The sequence below is a fragment of the Peromyscus leucopus genome, chromosome 13 (assembly GCF_004664715.2).
Source record: "Peromyscus leucopus breed LL Stock chromosome 13, UCI_PerLeu_2.1, whole genome shotgun sequence".
NCBI lineage: Eukaryota > Metazoa > Chordata > Mammalia > Rodentia > Cricetidae > Peromyscus > Peromyscus leucopus.
In genome coordinates this window covers 54,159,812-54,177,857 of record NC_051074.1, presented here as the reverse complement: position 1 = coordinate 54,177,857, position 18,046 = coordinate 54,159,812, and the positions used below count along the sequence as shown (strand labels likewise).

Here is an 18,046-nt window from a genome sequence, read left to right as displayed (position 1 = left end):
AGGAAGTAGACATTCGAAAAAGCAATTAAATTATGGAATTATCCTCGATGCAAAGGTACAAGCCTGCAAAGAGTATTTTCTTCCCCCAAGAGGATTCTCATGAGAACGGCCTTCATTAATGTGTAGATAATGCCGCTGGGCCGGCAAGTGAAGCGAAACATAGGCAGGAAGCTGTCTTTTAAGGCGTCTCCGAATGGCTCCGCGTTTGAGAAATGTGACCAGAGCTGATTAGAAACTCCTTTTAGCATCGCAGGAACAGCAAACCCATAAATAACTGGTTCTCATTGGTGCAGAGAGGAGGTGGCTGGCTGTGTGGTGGCTGCCCTTATTGTAGAGGCGAGGAGAGTGTTCATCTATCTCTGAGTGTGTAAGTTCCTCAAGGCTGGAAGCAGCCATCTGTGCCTGGGACCTCGTAGGCACTCCACACATCTGTGGCTTGAATCTAGTAAGCTTCTTAATTCTGCGTGGTACTCTCTGCTGAATGGTGGGCATGCACTGCCAAAGGTGGGTTGCAGACCTGGAGTGTTCCAGTGACCATTTTACCAGATCCCCCGCTTCCTTTGTTCGTCCAGCCGCTCGGCGGATGCTGTGCTTCAGAGTTCTCCCTGTGTTTAGGATGCTGTGGATATAAAGATTTGCCCCGAGTCATTTACACTCCATCAGATAGAGTCGGGCAAGTAATTCTGGGGGCATCAGTGAGAGCCAGAGGAGGTGTAGAGGTAAGACTTGTGGCTTCTCATCTCCCCGTCTCTCACTTTACATTCTGAGTACATTTATCCTTAAAACCTTCCAGTGTTTTCCTCCTTGGCCAATTAGACGGCTATTTGACAGTGTTGTTTTTATTTCCGGCTCCATTTGCTAATACAGCCTTTAGGCACCTGGTACTTACTTGCTCTAGAAAATGAAACCTTCTCAAACTAGTACAAATAAAAAGAGGTTATTACACAGGTCTGGCCGGGTGTCGGGTGAGTTAGGGAAGTTAAGGAAACAGCAGGTGTGGGATGGGGAGGATGGGGGGTGAAGGGGTGGGGATGGGTGAGGGGCAGCTTTCTTAAAGACCGGCCCCAGCCGTCTCCACTCTGCTCCCGTCCTGTGTGATGGTTAAGAGCCTGATGGGTGCATTTTGCCTTTGCAAGCCAGCGGCTTCCTGACCATTGACATTCGTTGTGAATATACTCTGATTGCTCTTCCTGCGCAGACTCACTTAGCGTGAGGTGCAATTACAGATGATCAGGACCATGATTCGACTTAGAATTTTTCAGCCTCGCACTTGTGCAAAAGCAGTAACCCTTGCAGCCGTTCTGTTTTGCACTTTGGGCACAGTATTAAAAAATTAGGATATTCGGCACCGTATTGCAAAACATGCTTCGTGTTGAATGGCATTGCCCAACTGGAGGCTGCCGCCAGCGTTCTGAACACGTGCAAAGCAGACCAGCCTAAGCTGTGACCTCCTGTAGGTAAGCATACCAAGATGCATTTACAAGTTTTTAATTTGTATGTGCTTAAGTTCACGTGTGTGAACATGTGTGTGTGAGAAAGAGCGTGCATGCACAAGTGTGCATGTACCCGTGGAGGTGAGAGGTCAATGGCAGCTATCTTCGTCAATCAATCCATCAGTCAATCATTCCTCCACCTTATTTTTGAGACAGTTTCCAACTGAACCTGGAGCTCACTAATTGGCTGCACCAGCTGGGCAGCAAGCTCCGGGGACCCTCCTGTCCCCCACCTTCTCATGGCCAGGCTTCCAAGCATGTACTGCTGCAACCCGTCTTTTTTACTTGCAGGTGCTGCTGACCCAAACTTGCACCTGCACTTTACCAGCCAGGCCCTTCCCTGCCCGCCACGTGCATTTCCGGCTTACAGCATTTTTAACTGACAGAGAACTTAGGGGTGCATTAGTACTGTTGTGAGTCACCGCGCATCTGCCGTCTCCTCTGTAGGCTTGCAGATCTCTCTCCCGGCTCTGCCACTGACGCCGCTGTTCCTGCGCTGTCCAGACACCAGTGTCAGGACTAGACTTTTAGCAAGTGATTCAATGAGAGTCAGAGGGAAATGCACCTTGGCCACGTTGAAAATGGATGGAGTCAAGAAAGGGAACTCAGGAGGGAAGGTGTTAGGCCCACTGTCCCCTGAGTCTGTGGAGGAAAGAACCTCTCTAAGCAGCTGGTACAGAGGGCAGTCTTTCCCAAATAAGCCTTGACCAGCATATTAGCTACATGTTCTTGCAGTTTCAAAGCCATACCTTCATAGCCTGTTGTGCATATTCCCGCTCTTTTCTGTGTCGGGTTTATTGAGCAGCTAATATATGTCAGACTCTCTAGCAGACACTGCATGCTTCGCTTCTCATTTTCACCGACTCCAGCAGATAATAGCCTCTTTTATGGCTGTGGAACCAAGTTTCAAAGATCTGAGTAGTTCACCAAGGTCACGGAGTTGGCACTTCGCAGCGCCAAGATTAGAACATCGCTCTGTTAACTCCAGTGCTCCATCCACGACATCTCTCCACCTAGAAAGCGTCCTCCTGTCCCTGGGCAGACATACTTGCTCTTCTCTGTAGTACCCCCGTACTTTGTTCATAGAGAGAGCACAGCATGTGCCGTCCTCTCATTAGAGAGTTTCTGCCTGTGCTGCTACACTGTGCCTCCTTGGGACAGAACTACAGTGGCTCTTTCTTGTGTCCTCAAAACCTGTCACTCAGCGAGGACTCAACCTCTGTCTGTCTCCTAAGCTGACTTTGGAAAGACAGATGGGCAAGTTTTACACTTTTTCCATTATCCCCCATCTCTAAAAATGCCATTGTTCCTGATTATATAGTGGTAAAATTGTTAGGAATTTAAAATTGCACGTGTTTTCTTCCAGTCTCTGAAGAACATGTGTATGTTCTCTCTGCCTGTATCATGCTTGGGCACAGCAGTCAGTTCAGACGCACTGTGTTCCTGAGGGTGGAAGGTGCCATGGTAGGTTCAAAGTGGCGGTGTGGTCCCAACAAGCTCTAAGAAGCAGCTAGGCTGCAGGATGACTGTCCCTCAGCAGTTATTAAATTGTGATTAAATACCACATGCACAGTATCAGTCACTCCACAGTAGACATGGTAACCACACCGAGATGTCAGGGGAGGACTCCACCGTGATGTGGCTTACCATCTAGTCAACACAGTATGGACACAGATCCTTAGGACATAAAAGAGGTGCTCAAATCTACAAGGAGATCTACTGAGGAAGGGCCGTGGAGTTGAGTCGGGAAGGCTTCCGGTGAGAAGGGTTAGGAAGGGCTTCATGCAGGCTTGAAATTTCAGCTGGAGCGCAAGAATGGGGCAAGGTGCATCTTGGGTAGAAGGAAGAACCCAGATGGAGGTGTGAGGCTAGGAGTCAAAACCGGCTCTGAAACGCTTGTCTGTGCTGGGTAGAGGAAAAGGGTCACTCGGAAAAGCCGGCTGATGCCGTGTTGCTGATGGCCTTGAATGCCAGGATGTACAAAGTGCACTTTGTTCTTGGTTCTTCAGTGAGGGAGTGTGATGGTCACGGTTCGGTACCCATCCCTCTGTGCCCACATGTTCTGCACCCATGAGTTCGGTTCTCCACAGATCAGGAACATTTTGGGAAGAAGCTGAATGCGTATGGAATTTTGTCTTGTCATTATTCCCTAAACAATGCAGTATAACTGGTTTCATTGTTTAAGGGGTATTTTAAAATACATATTTAAAGTGCGTAGAGAATTTGTGTAGGTTAGATGCAAATATGACCCATTTTTTTAAATAAAGAACTTAAGCTCCCATGGGCTTTGATATATCTTGGGGTCCTGGAACACATCTCTCTCAGTACCACGGGACAACTATACTTTTGGAAGGACAGCAGCAGCAGAGTGAATTTTTAAGGAAGACACTAGAGGTGGGAAGACGGGTTGTTTTGTGTCCGTTGATGATGTTGGGTCTTGGCTAATCGCACAGCAGTGTAAGTAGATTAGGAATTCTTCCCTGAATTACTTTTGAAACTCCAGCATGGTTTAAGATCGATTGGTAAGCCAAGAACAATGTCTGAGGAGCCGTGGCAGACAGGTTTGATAATGCGCAGTGTGAACAGGAAATCTGCTACCAGCTCTTCAACCAAAGACCGCTCAGCCACAAACCGAACATGCCACTGCTTAGAGAGCATGCGAGCCAGCAGGATGGGCCTGGCGCAGAGGACGCCAGAGATAGGACCCCCACCCCCACCCGAGAAAGGAGGGAATCCAGATGAAAACCACTCAGAAGGTAACATCACACCAACCCCTTTCTGAACAGCAAATTGAATTCGCCAGACCAGGCGTACATCAGTAGAAGCAAACCAGATGAGTGTGATGTTGGAAGGCTAAAGCCGTTGCTAAATGAAGCGCTAACTAGCCAATCTAGTCTTGTCACCCAACAGCCTGAACGGCTGCCTGGTGGGCACGGATGGACCACTCTGTTGTTTGGCAGGGGAGCCCAGTAGGACTGCTGTCAAGGGCAGCAGCTTCCAGCTCTGTTGTAAAGCTGCCGCAGAAAGGCCTGGGGCGGTGGCGGGGAAGGAGTGGCTGTACGTGAGCAGCAGCGCGCCAGAAGCAGCCTCTGCAGCACAGCTATTGCCTGCATGAATTTCATGAGTTCTCCGTCTGCAAAGTGCCATTAGTCACGCATTGATGGAGCCCCGTTTCCTGCAGCTCTCCGGAGCTGCATTTCCACAGGCAGAAGCCGCCTCCGAGCACAACCTTGGCCATCCATGCATGCCCTGCATTTTCCGCCACTTGGAAATGAGGTCTTTCTTTAGACTCAAACGCTCAAGCCCTTCTTCCATTCTGCTGAACGGAGAATAGCAACCGGTCGGCTCCTGTGTGTTTATGTGCACGCAGGAGCACATGTGATTTCTCTCCACCCTCCCTTGAAGGCGTTTCTCTACAGAAATAAAGTGGTGGGTTTATGAACTGTGCTGATCTCTTCACATTAGCAAAGCTCGCGGATGGGAGCAGAAGTTAGCCTAGAACTGGGCATTACTGAAGAGTAGCCAGGAACAGGCAAGCTCTCTACCCTTTGTCTGCTCGTTTCTGTAAAGCTTGGAATACCTCTTCTCTCATTAAGGAGCATCCTCCAGGAGTTGGATCTGCTTCTCTCAGATTTGATATCGCAACTCTCCTAGTGATGATTTTCTAGGGAGCTAAGAAATGCAAAATGGGAAGGAGGGCTGGGAGATGGTTTCCATTGGTTCAGGTGCTTGCAGCTCACACGTGAGGACCTGAGCTTGACTCCCAGCACCCACATTAAAATTGGGCACTGTGACACACGTCTGTAATCCCTGGGCTGAGGAGATAGAGACAAGTGGATTCCTGGAACTCACTTGGTTTTAGCTCCAGGATCTATAAGAGAGTCAGTCTCAAAACCTAAGGCAGAGAGCCCTTGCAGAAGACACCAGATGTTGACCTCTGGCCTCCACATGCACACATGTGCACTCACATACATATGTGCATACACTCACCCCCCACGTCACCCCACCCCCCACATAAAACAGAGGACACAGAATGCTGTCTGTCTGTACATAGCTGGCCATGCTCATTGGATTCTGTTTCTGTTTTTAAAAGGATTGGGGGAGTAATGCAAGTGTCTGGTGAGAGAGTGTCCATGCAAGCCACAGCTTACATCGTTTTTGCCTTAACATAATGAAACGTTTTGTTTTGCAGAGGAGTCTAGAAGCAATTATTTTTATGTTCGTTTTATTAATTCTGGTCTTTGCCAGTCATACAGCTGTGTGTGTAGGTGGCTTGAAAACTTTGGTCTAATGTTACAATAATGTACTTAGTGTAATTAATAACTAAGCATTTTATTATTCAAAAAGGCGTGCTTGAGGTGGCAATAATGATGGTCATTATTAAGACATTTTACACATGGACGAACTGTAGTGGCTTGAACTGCTCAAATTGTGTTTACTTAACAGATATTAGGAGTGTAATATGGTAACTCCAATGCACTAGTAGGTATTAAGGCACATATTACCTATTATTACTGCTGATGACTTCCCTGGGCTAGATGGTTTTGTTAATTCGTATCTTGGTTTAAATATCGGACCTTATACCTTCCAGGCTAGTGTTCTACCAACTGAGCTCCATCTTCGGCTCTGTCCTGGCTTCTCTTAATGTTCAGTGAGAAAGAATACCTCTCCTTCACACATGATAAATCCACGAGAGAAGAGCACTCCCCAGACAGCTGAGGGATGCTCATGAGGCTGACATGATTTCCGTAGCCTTGGAGACCCTGCCCGCTCTGGTGCCTGTCAGGTCTGACCTCACTGTGCTCTGACAGCCTCACCCTGGCTTCCCTCCATCCTCACTGAACTACCGTGTTCCTCTTTCTACCCAGAATGCTCTCGCTCCCCCTCCCTCCCACCTCCCCTCACTCGTCTTCCACACCTGAGTGCCTCTACCGTCAGCTGTCCTTACCAACGATGCTATAGCATGTATATGCCAGGTGTAAGTCCAGTCTACTCTCTGTGGTCATATGATCACTGTCTACATCTCTACGGCCTTTTGGTTTCAAGAAGTTTGGTGCCTCCTCATACAATAAGTCAGTAGTTCTCAACCTTCCTAATGCTGCCACCCTTAATATAATACAGTCCCCTCATGTTGTGGTGGCCCCCAACCATAAAATTATGTGGCTGCTACTTCATAACTGTAATTTCACTACTGTTATGAATCATAATGTCAATACCTGATATGCCAGATATCTGATATGCGAACCCCAAAGGCGTCGTGACCCACAGGTTTAGACCCGCTGCAGTAAGTATTTTAAAAAAGAGTATTCACTATGCCCCTTTAGTGACACATGTCTGCCACTGGGAAGGCCAAGGCAGGAGAGTTGAGGCCATGTAATGGGTCCCTGTCTAAAATAAATAGTATTCACTGAATGGGGTTTTTTAAGAAGGGGTAGCAAAGCAGTGAAGAGCTTAGTTTTTTTTTTAAAGAGTTGGTTTTTTTCTAATGAAGTCTAGAGGAATTAAGAACCATAAAATGTGAGAATAGTGAAAACCCAAAGGAGTACTGAGTGACATATACAAGCATATATTCTAGTAGAAACTCAGCAAAGCTCAAATATTTAGTATTTTTAAATGTCAGGATTTGAAACCAATCTTCTGATCAATAATGTCAACATTTCTACAAGTCCTGTGCCCATAGCCTATGCTATTTTCTCATTATAGCCTAAATACTATTACACCCAGATCTGTGTGGAACAGGCTGCCTGTTTTCTAACATAATCAAGAAGTTGTCTGTACTGCTCAGTTAAATGTCTGGTCAATAGTGTCATATTACACATACCACACTTCTATAATCCATACCCCATGAATCCAATTATAACAAAATCCATTTAACTCTGAAACTCACTGGTCCTGATTTAACTCAGAGTGGATCATGTATAGATTGTACAATTCTTTAATGAGCACTTCCCGCCGCTCCGTGCAGAGCTCCAGCATTTGTTAGCACAGAAATCCTTCTCTTAAAAAAGAGGTGAGATGGGTCCTGCTAGAAGACGTGGAACAAGTCTGTAATAACCACAAGTTCTTTGAGATAAAGGTCAATTAATTCTTGCAGGCAACCAGAAAGAACCCATGCTAAATTTGATGGAGGACGGCATCTACGTCATTGAGGAGTGAACGCTGGCGAGCATCAGAATCCTTGGCTCATACATGTGTTTTCTTTGACTCTGTTCAATGTCCCCCGCCCCCAGGAGGGTGTTTGAGAGCATTTTCTGTAATATAGCTAGAATTACCATTTCACAAGTGCGTATTCTCCTGTCTTTATAAACAGTGATGGTGGTTCACAGCACACTTCTGTGACCCTCATAAGACTGCTTCTCCTGTGCCCAGAGAGAAGCGGAGGCATGAAGCTATTTCTGTATGTTTTCTAAAGATACCCCCCAAGCCAGTGGAAAGGAAGCTTGAGACAGAAAAAGATTCTGTGTCCTCACTGAGAACACATCTTGTATGCATCCCAGCCTCCGAGAGGGTTGACTGCCAAACCAGAGTTGGCTTCGCACACTTGTTCTTACAGCCTCACAAGGAGATCTCTGTAGAGGTGTGTACACAAAGTAGGCATCAAGGTGATACACACACCCCCCCATGAATGCTTGCTGCTCTGAAAGGCCTGGAGTGTGCTCGTTGGTGAGAAGATAGACGGTTAGCTTTCCAGGGCCTTTCGAAGTTGCAGTTCCTCTCTGTCTAGCGGGAGATCTGTAGGTGAGCAATGCTCAGGGAGTTCACCTTTCTGCTTTTCTTTTCCTTTTCTTGTAGATCTATGCAGTTAGATCCGTTGTTCCGAACAAAAGCAATAACGAAATCGTCCTAGTGCTACAACAGTTTGATTTCAACGTGGACAAGGCCGTGCAAGCCTTTGTGGATGGTAGGTATATATGCCCGCCGAAAACTGAAAATGCTAGAGCTAATTAGTTCAGATACCCTGTGGGGTTTTTTTTCCTTTAAATGAACTGAGCGTTACTTAGTTTCTAATACGTCTCAAAAAAAACAAAACAAAAAAACACAATACACCTTTAATCCCCACCCTCTGGAGGCAGAGGCAGAGGCAGACAGATCTCTGTGAGTTCAAGGATAGCCTGGTCTACATGGTGAGCTCCAGGCCAGATAAGGATACATAATGAGACCGTGAGTTCTAGGCCAGTTGGGGCTTCGTAGTGAAGCCTTGTCTCAAGGAACAAAACAAATAAAGGAACTAAAAAGTACGATAGACTTCGAAAGAACATAGACATTGTAAGAGCAGAATACAGAAAGGTCTTTTCCTGTCATTTGAAGTAGGAGAGGCTGTAAAGACCTAAGGCCACTAATTCTAAAGCCACTGGTTTCTCTGCCAGTTATTTCTGTTTATTAACAATGTCCTTTATTTGATGGTGTCCTTGTGAGGAGAGGACACTGCTGGCCTGAAAGGCATTTTCTCTTCAGCCAGCAGAAGTCTACTGAGTGTCATGGCTGTGATCTCAAAAGCCCATGCTTGGCTAGTCCAAGTGGACTGAATTCCTCATTGTAATGGTTTCTGTTCACAACAGTTATATCACTCAGTCAGTCACACTGTCAGTTCATCTACCTCTTAACTGATTTTGGTTTCTTAGGAAAAATTCTTTCTGGTTTGTTTTTGGTTGTGTGTGTGTGTTTTTTTTTTAATCAAGTGCCATGAAGTGATACTGTAGAATCTCAGATCTGAAAAAAAAATGTTTATCCTATACATTTACAAATTTGGGTATCTTCTCTCGTAAAGTGTAAAGACATTTTCTTTCTTAATGTTTTATTTTGAATAAAGAACTTTCTTGTCATGCTCATTATATGCCTTGTTTCCTGGCATATTTTTCTATTCTGTAAATAATGGGCTAGCTAAACTCAACCTGACAAAGACAGTTGGGAAAGACCTGCCAACACGTACCTCAGCTATACCTTCTTCACACTGTGTCAAGGACAGAATGATTTCCTTAATTTGTGAGGAGTGGGGTGACCCTCTCGAGTTTCTGCAAGTATAATAGCATTTCAGGGCAAGATCCAGGAGCCAAGCACTTACCCACATTCTGTATCGGTGCTTGACGCTTCAGGTCCTAATTAAATGAACAGATGATGATCATTCTTAGAAACCTGCAAGCAAATCTACTATGTGAAATTTTCTTACTGTTTGCCCGGCTTCCTTCACTATGTACACTATGAAGATACCAATGTACAATCTTTAGTCGTTAGGCTAAAATGGTAGAAGTGACTTGCCTCCCCACACACACACACCCTATTTTAATTTTGTAAATATGCACATCCTAACTAACAGAGAAATTCAAATTTCTTCTGTCGGGTTTCCCTCGCCACATCACGTGCATGGGAAAAGGTTCAGAGAAATGTTTGGGGCTGCTTGCTCCATCCCTTTCCACCCGCACTTCCCATCCCGGAGGGTTTCTGTTACAGTGTGACCCTGATAAGACCACAGAGGCCATCGGTGATGGACTTTGTTAACACTGGGGGGATTTGAAGGCAAGGCTCTGCTTCTGGAGTTCTCTTTGTCCACGTCAAGACCCCATAAAGCTCACTGATTGCTGACGTTCCTCATCTGCTTAGTTGTAAACCAATGAGAAAAGTTGCTTAAAACCCAGTAAGAATCAAAGAGAAAAAGAAAAAAATCTGTTGAGTGTCTTTTGTGGGCCACATTGAAATCACTAATCCAAGTGACTTACAGAAAACACCTCCAAGCACCTTTGACACAGTTAAGATTTAATAACAACACTTTCAAAATCCTTTGTAAATAAGAGTACTTCTTGATAATTACTCTGTGTAAGCTTGCCATCCAAATTAAAAATAAGATTGATGTCAAAATACGAAAATGAGACTAATGAGTGTCGGACTGCAAAAGCCGCAGCTTGCCTTCCGATGAGAACAACTTTTAATGTTTTTTAAAGTTTAACTTTACTTAGAAAGTAGAAGTCTAACTGTAAGAATGACTCTGATAAATAACCAACGAGTAATGCCCCATACCAGGAAACTGTTGACAAATATTAACTCCTTGGGTACATTAGAGAAACACCAACCCAGTTAATAAAAGGTGTAACTACATGGCCAGGCGGTGGTGGCGCACACCTTTAATCCCAGCCCTCGGAAGGCAGAGGTAGGTGGATCTCTGTGAGTTCAAGGCCAGCCTGGTCTACAGAGCGAGTTCAAGGACAATCAGGGCTACACGGAGAAACTAAACTCTATCTCAAAAAACCAAAAGGAAAAGAAAAATTCTAGTTTGCTTTTGAGTACAGCCTTGTTATTTCCAATGCATGCAACTTAAGACAAGGAGGGATATAGCTAGAGTTTTCCTGCCTTGCCCACAGTCAGGACAAATCTCTGTCACCCGCCAGTCCCACAGCCGCTCAGACCCAACCAAGTAAACACAGAGACTTACATTGCTTACAAACTGTATGGCCATGGCAGGCTTCTTGCTAACTGTTCTTATAGCTTAAATTAATCCATTTCTATAAATCTATACCTTGCCACGTGGCTCGTGGCTTACCGGCATCTTCACATGCTGTTTGTCCTGGCGGCAGCTGGCAGTGTCTCCTGCCTTCCTGTTCTTTCTTTTCTCCTCTCTGTTAGTCCCACCTATACTTCCTGCCTAGCCACTGGCCAATCAGTGTTTTATTTATTGACCAATCAGAGCAACAGATTTGACATACAGACCATCCCACAGCAGAGGGAGCTGAATTGGAAACTCCGGATAGACAGGAGTGGTCAGTCTGTCTCAACACCATAGCCTTCAGCTTGTCTGTCAGTGCCCTCCATAGCAGCGGCCTACTAATCTGAAGCTCACCATAGAGACCAGTTCGAAGCTAGTCTCTGGTTAGCCAGTGTCTTGTGGACAGCTGTCGATATCATGGAATCCGAGAATATGCTTCAAATTGTTGGACTTCTTGGGACCCGCTCCCTTGAAGTACCTGCTTGTATTCAGTCACCTGACCCTTCACTATCAGGAACTGTTGAACTCCCTCCCAGAAAGTTGGAATACATTTGTTAAAGTGTGTGGAAACTGACTACAGCTGATAGTGAGGACATGTTTCTTAACTCCATCAGGTCAAGTTATGCATGTGACTGGGCGACCATTAGTCATTTAGTGAATTTGGTTGGTTTTGAACCGGAGGCCTTGTAAAGAACACATTCTATCCTTTCCTGGTGGATGGAGAGAAACTTATCACGGGCTCTGTCCTCCTCAGCCCCCTGCAAGTCTTGCACATAACTGAGTGAGAATAAAAATGGAGAAAGGAAGGCCGTACAGAAAGGGCCGGCTGTCGTGGTTAATAACACAGAGAATCCCATGTTTGCTTCAGAAGATGATAAACCTTTATTCCTATATCAAACAGAACAATTTTAATTCTACCTGTGGCAACGAAGCTATCAGAAAATTCTCAAGATATATTTCATATTCCCTAAGACAATATCATGATAAAAAAAAAAAAAAGAGTAAGCTTCGTGAAGTAGGGCTTCTTAATACTTTTATAAAAACCAAGGCTGTGCAGTGAATTAAATGAAAATCTTGGAAATGAGAAACGAAACTGGCATTTTTATTAAGGTAGGCTGTATCGAAACAAATGAAGAAGTCCGCCCCGCCTCCCCCCACCCCCTTGCTACCCCGGCACAGATGAATTTTCTGTCGCCTTTATTGTGTGGATATTTGTTGAAGACTCTTTCTCTTTATCTAGGCAGCGCAATTCAAGTTCTTAAAGAATGGAACATGACAGGGAAAAAGAAGGTAAGATTAAGGGTGGTGGCGAATTAGTAACAGCTTCAATCCAGGCTTCAGCGGTGTTACTATTTCAACAAAGCTGCCAATCTTGTGCATCATTCAAACCTGTTCACGTGCACGCCCGGAAAGCTTCCGCATCCGCGCCTGCCTGCCTGCCTGCTGTACCAGCCACTCTCGCTCCTAATGGCCTTATTTTCTGTTCATTGTTTTTACCCACCAGGTGTGCTTAAGGAGGGCCAGAGCTGTGCTTTGTAAGTAGTAAGGGGAGCCCCGCGTCAGAATTCAAAGTAGAGAAGATGTTAACTTGCCCGAGCACATCCCATAGCGCAAAGGAAAAAAATTAAGGAGTGCTTTAAAGATACTTTAAACGCTCTAAATGTATTGTCACATTTTTTTTCCAACTGAAAAATCTCTATCCAAATGAAGCTTTTCCCCTGAAACCAGTCTTTAATGAAAAGAGGAAATGCCTTAAAACCGTAGAGAGCGATGGTCCTTCTGGAGCGCTCCTGACCTGCTCCTTGACAGCACTGGGGAGATTTTCCTCTGTCCTGTTCAAATGACAACTCTGCCCTGTCCAGTCACAGGCTGTGTGGCTCCTGGGCACAGGCATGGTGTGTTTGCACACACACACACACACACACACACACACTGGAAAGTCTGCTCCTCTGCACAGCCACCCAGCCCTGCGTTTCCACACGGGCACCACACAGCCCTGTGCTCTGCTTCTCATAGACATAAGACGCCAACCCACCCTGACCCCGAAGGGAAGATCACAGGCGTGGGAAACAGGTTTTGAACAAACGGAAAAGCCACGTGGCTGCTTTCATACGGTCCCAAGATCACAGAAAGTGCTGGATTCGGCCTGTGCTGCTCCTCTCCTTGGAGTTTCGTGTAGAAGAGGGAGAATTAGGAGATGTTCCCCTGCTTTGTTGGCTGCCATTTGTGACACTGTCTGCTTATCTTTAATCATAGCTTCCCCAGGCTTCCCTGGGAGATCGGGATGATTTGCAAGTGACTGAAAGGCGGCATTTATCTTTACATGGAAAAATTTCAGATGTGTGCCTTGAAATTTCTCTGATTTGGGGGGCGGGCGCAAACCGCAGCTGCAGACCCAAATCCTTGCTGAGTTCCTCTTAGGGGTTCAGTAGGGAGATGGTCTCCAGACCCAGCCCAGTGGACATTGGGCTTGAACTCCAGAAGTCAACGGTGGGGGTTGTTGGGGAGGAGGTGGGGGGAGACTAGTCTCCACTGTCCCTTTTTTTTGCCTGTGCTCAGCAATACACATCTCCCACTCAGAAGAGCCGGGACATGATCGTGACTTCAAAGGAAAAGCAAGTGGGGCAGCTAGAGAGGGAGAAGCAGGTTCTTTAGGTCTCTAAGCACACTGGAGGGAAGCGCCACACTGGTGCTCTGTCGGCATGCCCAGATTCCACAGGTGGGACACACTTGGGTCCAATGGGTCAGGTGTGCACGACACTGATCGTTAAGTGCTTTGAATACCCAATGACTAAAATACCAAAGTCGGGGGCTCCTGGGACGGCTTAGCAGGTACCCGCACTTGCTGCCAAGCCTGGCCTCCTGAGTTGGTACCCTGGGATCCCCATGGTGCAAGGAGAGAACCTCCTCCTGCAAGTTGCCTAGTGAATCTGGTCAGTTTCAGGGACTTCTGGAAGCTACTTTTAGCTCCCTTCCCTCTTAAGGAGCTTCCTGGAAGGTGGAATGTTTCAGGAAACTGCTAGATAACAGGTTTTTGCTGTGGGTGGCCTACCTTATTCCTGTCACTCAGGCTCCCTCCCCAGATAATGGAACCTGAGTCTTCAGCTGGCCTCCTAGTCCAGAACTGCTTCAAGAAGCAAGAGCTATTCCCTAATGCCACCAGTTCCTTCAGAGCTATTAGAGTTTTCTGTATTGTCATCCTAAGAGTCTTTCTTAAGTTGTTAAAATTACATCCTTGCTATTTAATTATTGCTCCTGTATTTTTTTTCCTTTCAAATTAAGGAAACTTTTTGTTTACTACAATTGCAAGGTAAAAATTCAAAACAACTTACTTGAGAAGCACAATATTTAGACTAATCTGAGTGTTTAATAAAAAAAAAAAATGTGTGTTCACCCATTCTATGAAACGCCGGGCGTCCAGATGATTGTCTTATTTTACTCTGTGCTCACGAGCCTCTGCTGAACACAGCTCTTTTTCCCCTTTGTTTCTGACGTAGAACAATAAGAGGAAAAGAAGCAAATCCAAGCAGCATCAAGGCAACAAAGAAGCTAAGGACAAGGTGGAGCGGCCGGAGGTGGGGCCCCTGCCGCCGCCGCCGCCGCAGGTACCACTGATGCAGAACGGGCACGTGAACGGCTGTGAGAAGGACAGCTCATCCCCTGACTCTGCCAGAGAAAAACTGGCCCTCACACCACGTGAGAAAAAGATCTCAATACTGGAGGAACCACCGAGGGCTCTTCGCGGGGTCACAGGTCAGTTGTTCCTAAGTTTATTTGCTTAACATGATGGACACACACAGGCACACACGCGCACTCACACACATGCAGAGGTCACGCCTTGAAAGCAATGGCTGCTGCTGCTGCTGCTGCTGCTGCTGCTGCTGCGCTGCACAGGATGACAAAGTCTGAGCTGCTAGCATGTAGATGCCAGTGAGTCCTGAAGCCAGGTAGTACAACAAGACCCTCGAGAGATGCTCAGTCTGTCCTTGCACTGACTGGGAGGATCCCCACCCCGCTAAAAAGCTCCATGGTTCTGTTATTGTCTAGGGTTCTTGATCCGGTTCATTGTCTATGCCAGCTGAAGAATTCAAAGGCAGGAAATATCTTGAGCGTTAACATGTAACAGCAGAGAAATTTTGAAGCACCGTGGAGTGGATCAGCCAGAACTGGCCAATAAAGAAAAGTTTTTTTTGTTATTTTTGGTTTTTTTTGTTTTTTTTTTTTTTGGAGCTGAGGACCGAGCCCAGGGCCTTGTGATTGCTAGGCAAGCGCTCTACCACTGAGCTAAATCCCCAACCCCCAAGAAAAGTTTTTATTAGGGGTGAGGAGACACACAGATAGAAAGCACACAGAGCCAAAGACCTTCCACACAGCAGAGGGGGACTTGGAAACTGAAGCCCAGCTTCTCTTAAGAGTTGGTTTTGTTTGGTTGGTTTGGTTTGTTTTTACATCTGTGAAGGGTCTTCTTCCCCTAATTTCGGGTTGTTCAGTTTGAAGGAGGCAGAAGAGCTGATGGCCCACTGCTGTTGTGAAAACGTGTCCTGACCCACGCTTGAACTTGTCCAGCCATCCCTCAGCAGGGTCCCTAAGGCAGGAGGAAACCCCCTCAGGACCCTTGTTTTAAGCTGCCAGACTTTTGTCTTGGGTCAGGAGGGTGAGGAAGGAGCCACTCACTATATCATGTTTACCTAGTCACGCCCCCCTCCCTCTCCTACCTCTCAGGGACTTGACCCCCAGTCCCTCACAACTAGACCATGTTAGGACCCTTGGGGACTAGCAAGGCTAGTTTGAAGAGACACTCCCCCCCACACCCCCCGGGATAAGGGAAAGACAATTTATGACAAGAGAAAACGTGCTTAAACTCTTTCCTTGGACCAGATTCTTTTATCTCCTTTTATATGGTGAACTGGAAAATTCAGGGTATTAGAATGTGGATTAATCATCCATGCGGCAGCTGTGAAGTAACCTCAGAAGTCTACTTGTGTGTGCGTTATGTGTACACATGTGTGTGCAGGTGTGTATGCCAGTCTGAAGGCCAGAGGAGGTCGTAAGGAGTCTCTTGCTCTGTAACTCTCCACCTATTCCTTTGAGAGAGAGCCTCTCGCTGCCCCTTAGGTAGGCTGGTGGCCAGCAAGCGCCAGAGACCCTCCTGCCTGCCCACCATGCACAGGGGTTTTACAGGCACTCAGCCATGCTTAGCTTTTTCCGTAGGGCCTGGGAACCTAAACCCAGGTCTTCAGGTTTACACAGGAAGTCCTCCTACCCACTGGGCTAGCTCATCAGCCCCAGAAGGCTGCTTTTTTTTTTTAACGTTCTCTTTATCTATTCTTTATGTCTTTCACATCATGCATCTGGATCCCATTCATTTCCCGTCCCTTGTATCTGCCCTCTGCCCTTGTACCACCACCACCACCACCACCCCCCAGTAAAATATAAGAGAAAAAAGAAAAAAATGGAAAAAAAATCTCGTCGTGGAAACTCTGTGTGGCACAGTGAGTCACGCAGTAAACCCTTTTGTGCATATGTCTTTACTCACAAGTATCCACTGGCCTGGGCAGCCAGTCCTGTTGGCGGAGGTGTGGGTGAGCAAGCCCCAACATTGTGAGTATGGGAGAGCTGTCCCTCTTACTCAATTATTCACCTGTCATGTGGCGGTATGGGCGGATTGGAGGGTGGGGGGACCCACCCCTACCCATCAATGCCGGAGGCAGGTGGAAGAGCTGACCCTGAGGTCCCCCACCAGCTGCAACACTCGGGAGAGCAGACCCTGTACTCACATGGGCAGCACAACAGAGCCAACCCATTGGCAGAGGTGTGGACGAGCCAGCCCTGATATTGTGAGCACAGGAGAAGGCTACTTCTTAATATACTGTCTATCTTTGGATACATCATTTTCTTCTCTACTGTCCTGTTTCTTTTTTGGTAATATAAGAAGACTATTTGGGTTTGTTTCTTACTGTGGCAATACAGAAAGCCAGAGATAGGAAATTATAAACAATAGAAGCTTATTTGGCTCATGGTTCTAGAGGCTGGGAAGCCAAACACTGGGAAAAAAAGAGATGAGAGAGTTGAAGAGGCTAGACTACTAATCCACCGCTATAACAACTGTAATCTAGTCATAAGCATGGAGTCCTCATGACCCAATCATAACATAAAGGCCTACCTCTCAACACTCAGTATTACGAATTAACTTTACAGCACTTTCAGGGACCCATTCAAACCTAACATCTCAATAATAAAATGGCTCACTACCCCATGGTTATAGCAAATCCTAAAAATAAAATTAATATGTGATGGAACCTGCGGAAAAAGAATTTCAATAAAGATCTGAGACCTTTTTGACTAGGTAAACGAGGAGGCCGTATAAAGTGGCCAGATGTTCACACTTATAATGAGTCACTTTGTACTTAAGATGGATAAGGCCATATCCAGCTGGATATTGTGGACAGTGCGTCTTTATATTTACTATATGAAGGAAGTGTCCCTAAGTAAATAGATGTGCCTGTAAAATCTTTGAGAACACAAATACGACACATGCAGTCTGACGGGGTGCTGGGTGCCGAAGCCAACACCAGGAGGGCTGGTATGAGCCACTCATGGAGGCCTCTTAGTTGAGTCCTGAGTGCCCGGTAGGTTCTGAGGAGGACGCCTGTGCTGTGTAGGCTCTGTAGGACTCACTCTCTGATAGTCTTGTAGCCAAGGCTATCGGCACACAGTGAATTTCAGGTTTGGAGAGCAGAGATGCCACCTCCATCTGAGCAATTGAGATGGTCATAGATGGGTGGGCATGGAGAGGTCTAGGGACAAGGTGATGGAGAAGGCTGGGAAGGTTAAGAAGCGGTGGGGAGGCTTTTGCTCAGCACCCTCGTCCATGGTACCTCTGCTGCTGGTATGGCATTGCTGGCCTGTGACAAGCCAAAGATGAGTAAGATATTATCCCTGTGACGAGTCTTCCTCTGTCCCTCCTGCCAGCTCCCAAATAACCACATGGAGACTTATTATTAATTATGAAAGCTTGGCCGATAGCTTAGGCTTGTTTCTAATTAGTGTTTATAACTTAAATTAACCCATGTCTTTT

General features: G+C 46.2%; 1 protein-coding gene across 8 annotated transcripts in view; it reads left to right on the top strand.

The window, feature by feature from the left end:
- Positions 1-18,046, top strand: part of Spats2l (spermatogenesis associated serine rich 2 like) — a 171,543-nt gene that overhangs the window by 97,850 nt on the left and 55,647 nt on the right. For all 8 annotated transcript variants that reach the window (XM_028886027.2, XM_028886018.2, XM_028885999.2 and 5 more), the window contains 3 exons: positions 8,286-8,394; positions 12,209-12,258; positions 14,466-14,721. In XM_028886027.2, coding sequence (XP_028741860.1) covers positions 8,286-8,394; positions 12,209-12,258; positions 14,466-14,721 — 415 coding nt within the window. The remainder of the gene's footprint in view (positions 1-8,285; positions 8,395-12,208; positions 12,259-14,465; positions 14,722-18,046) is intronic.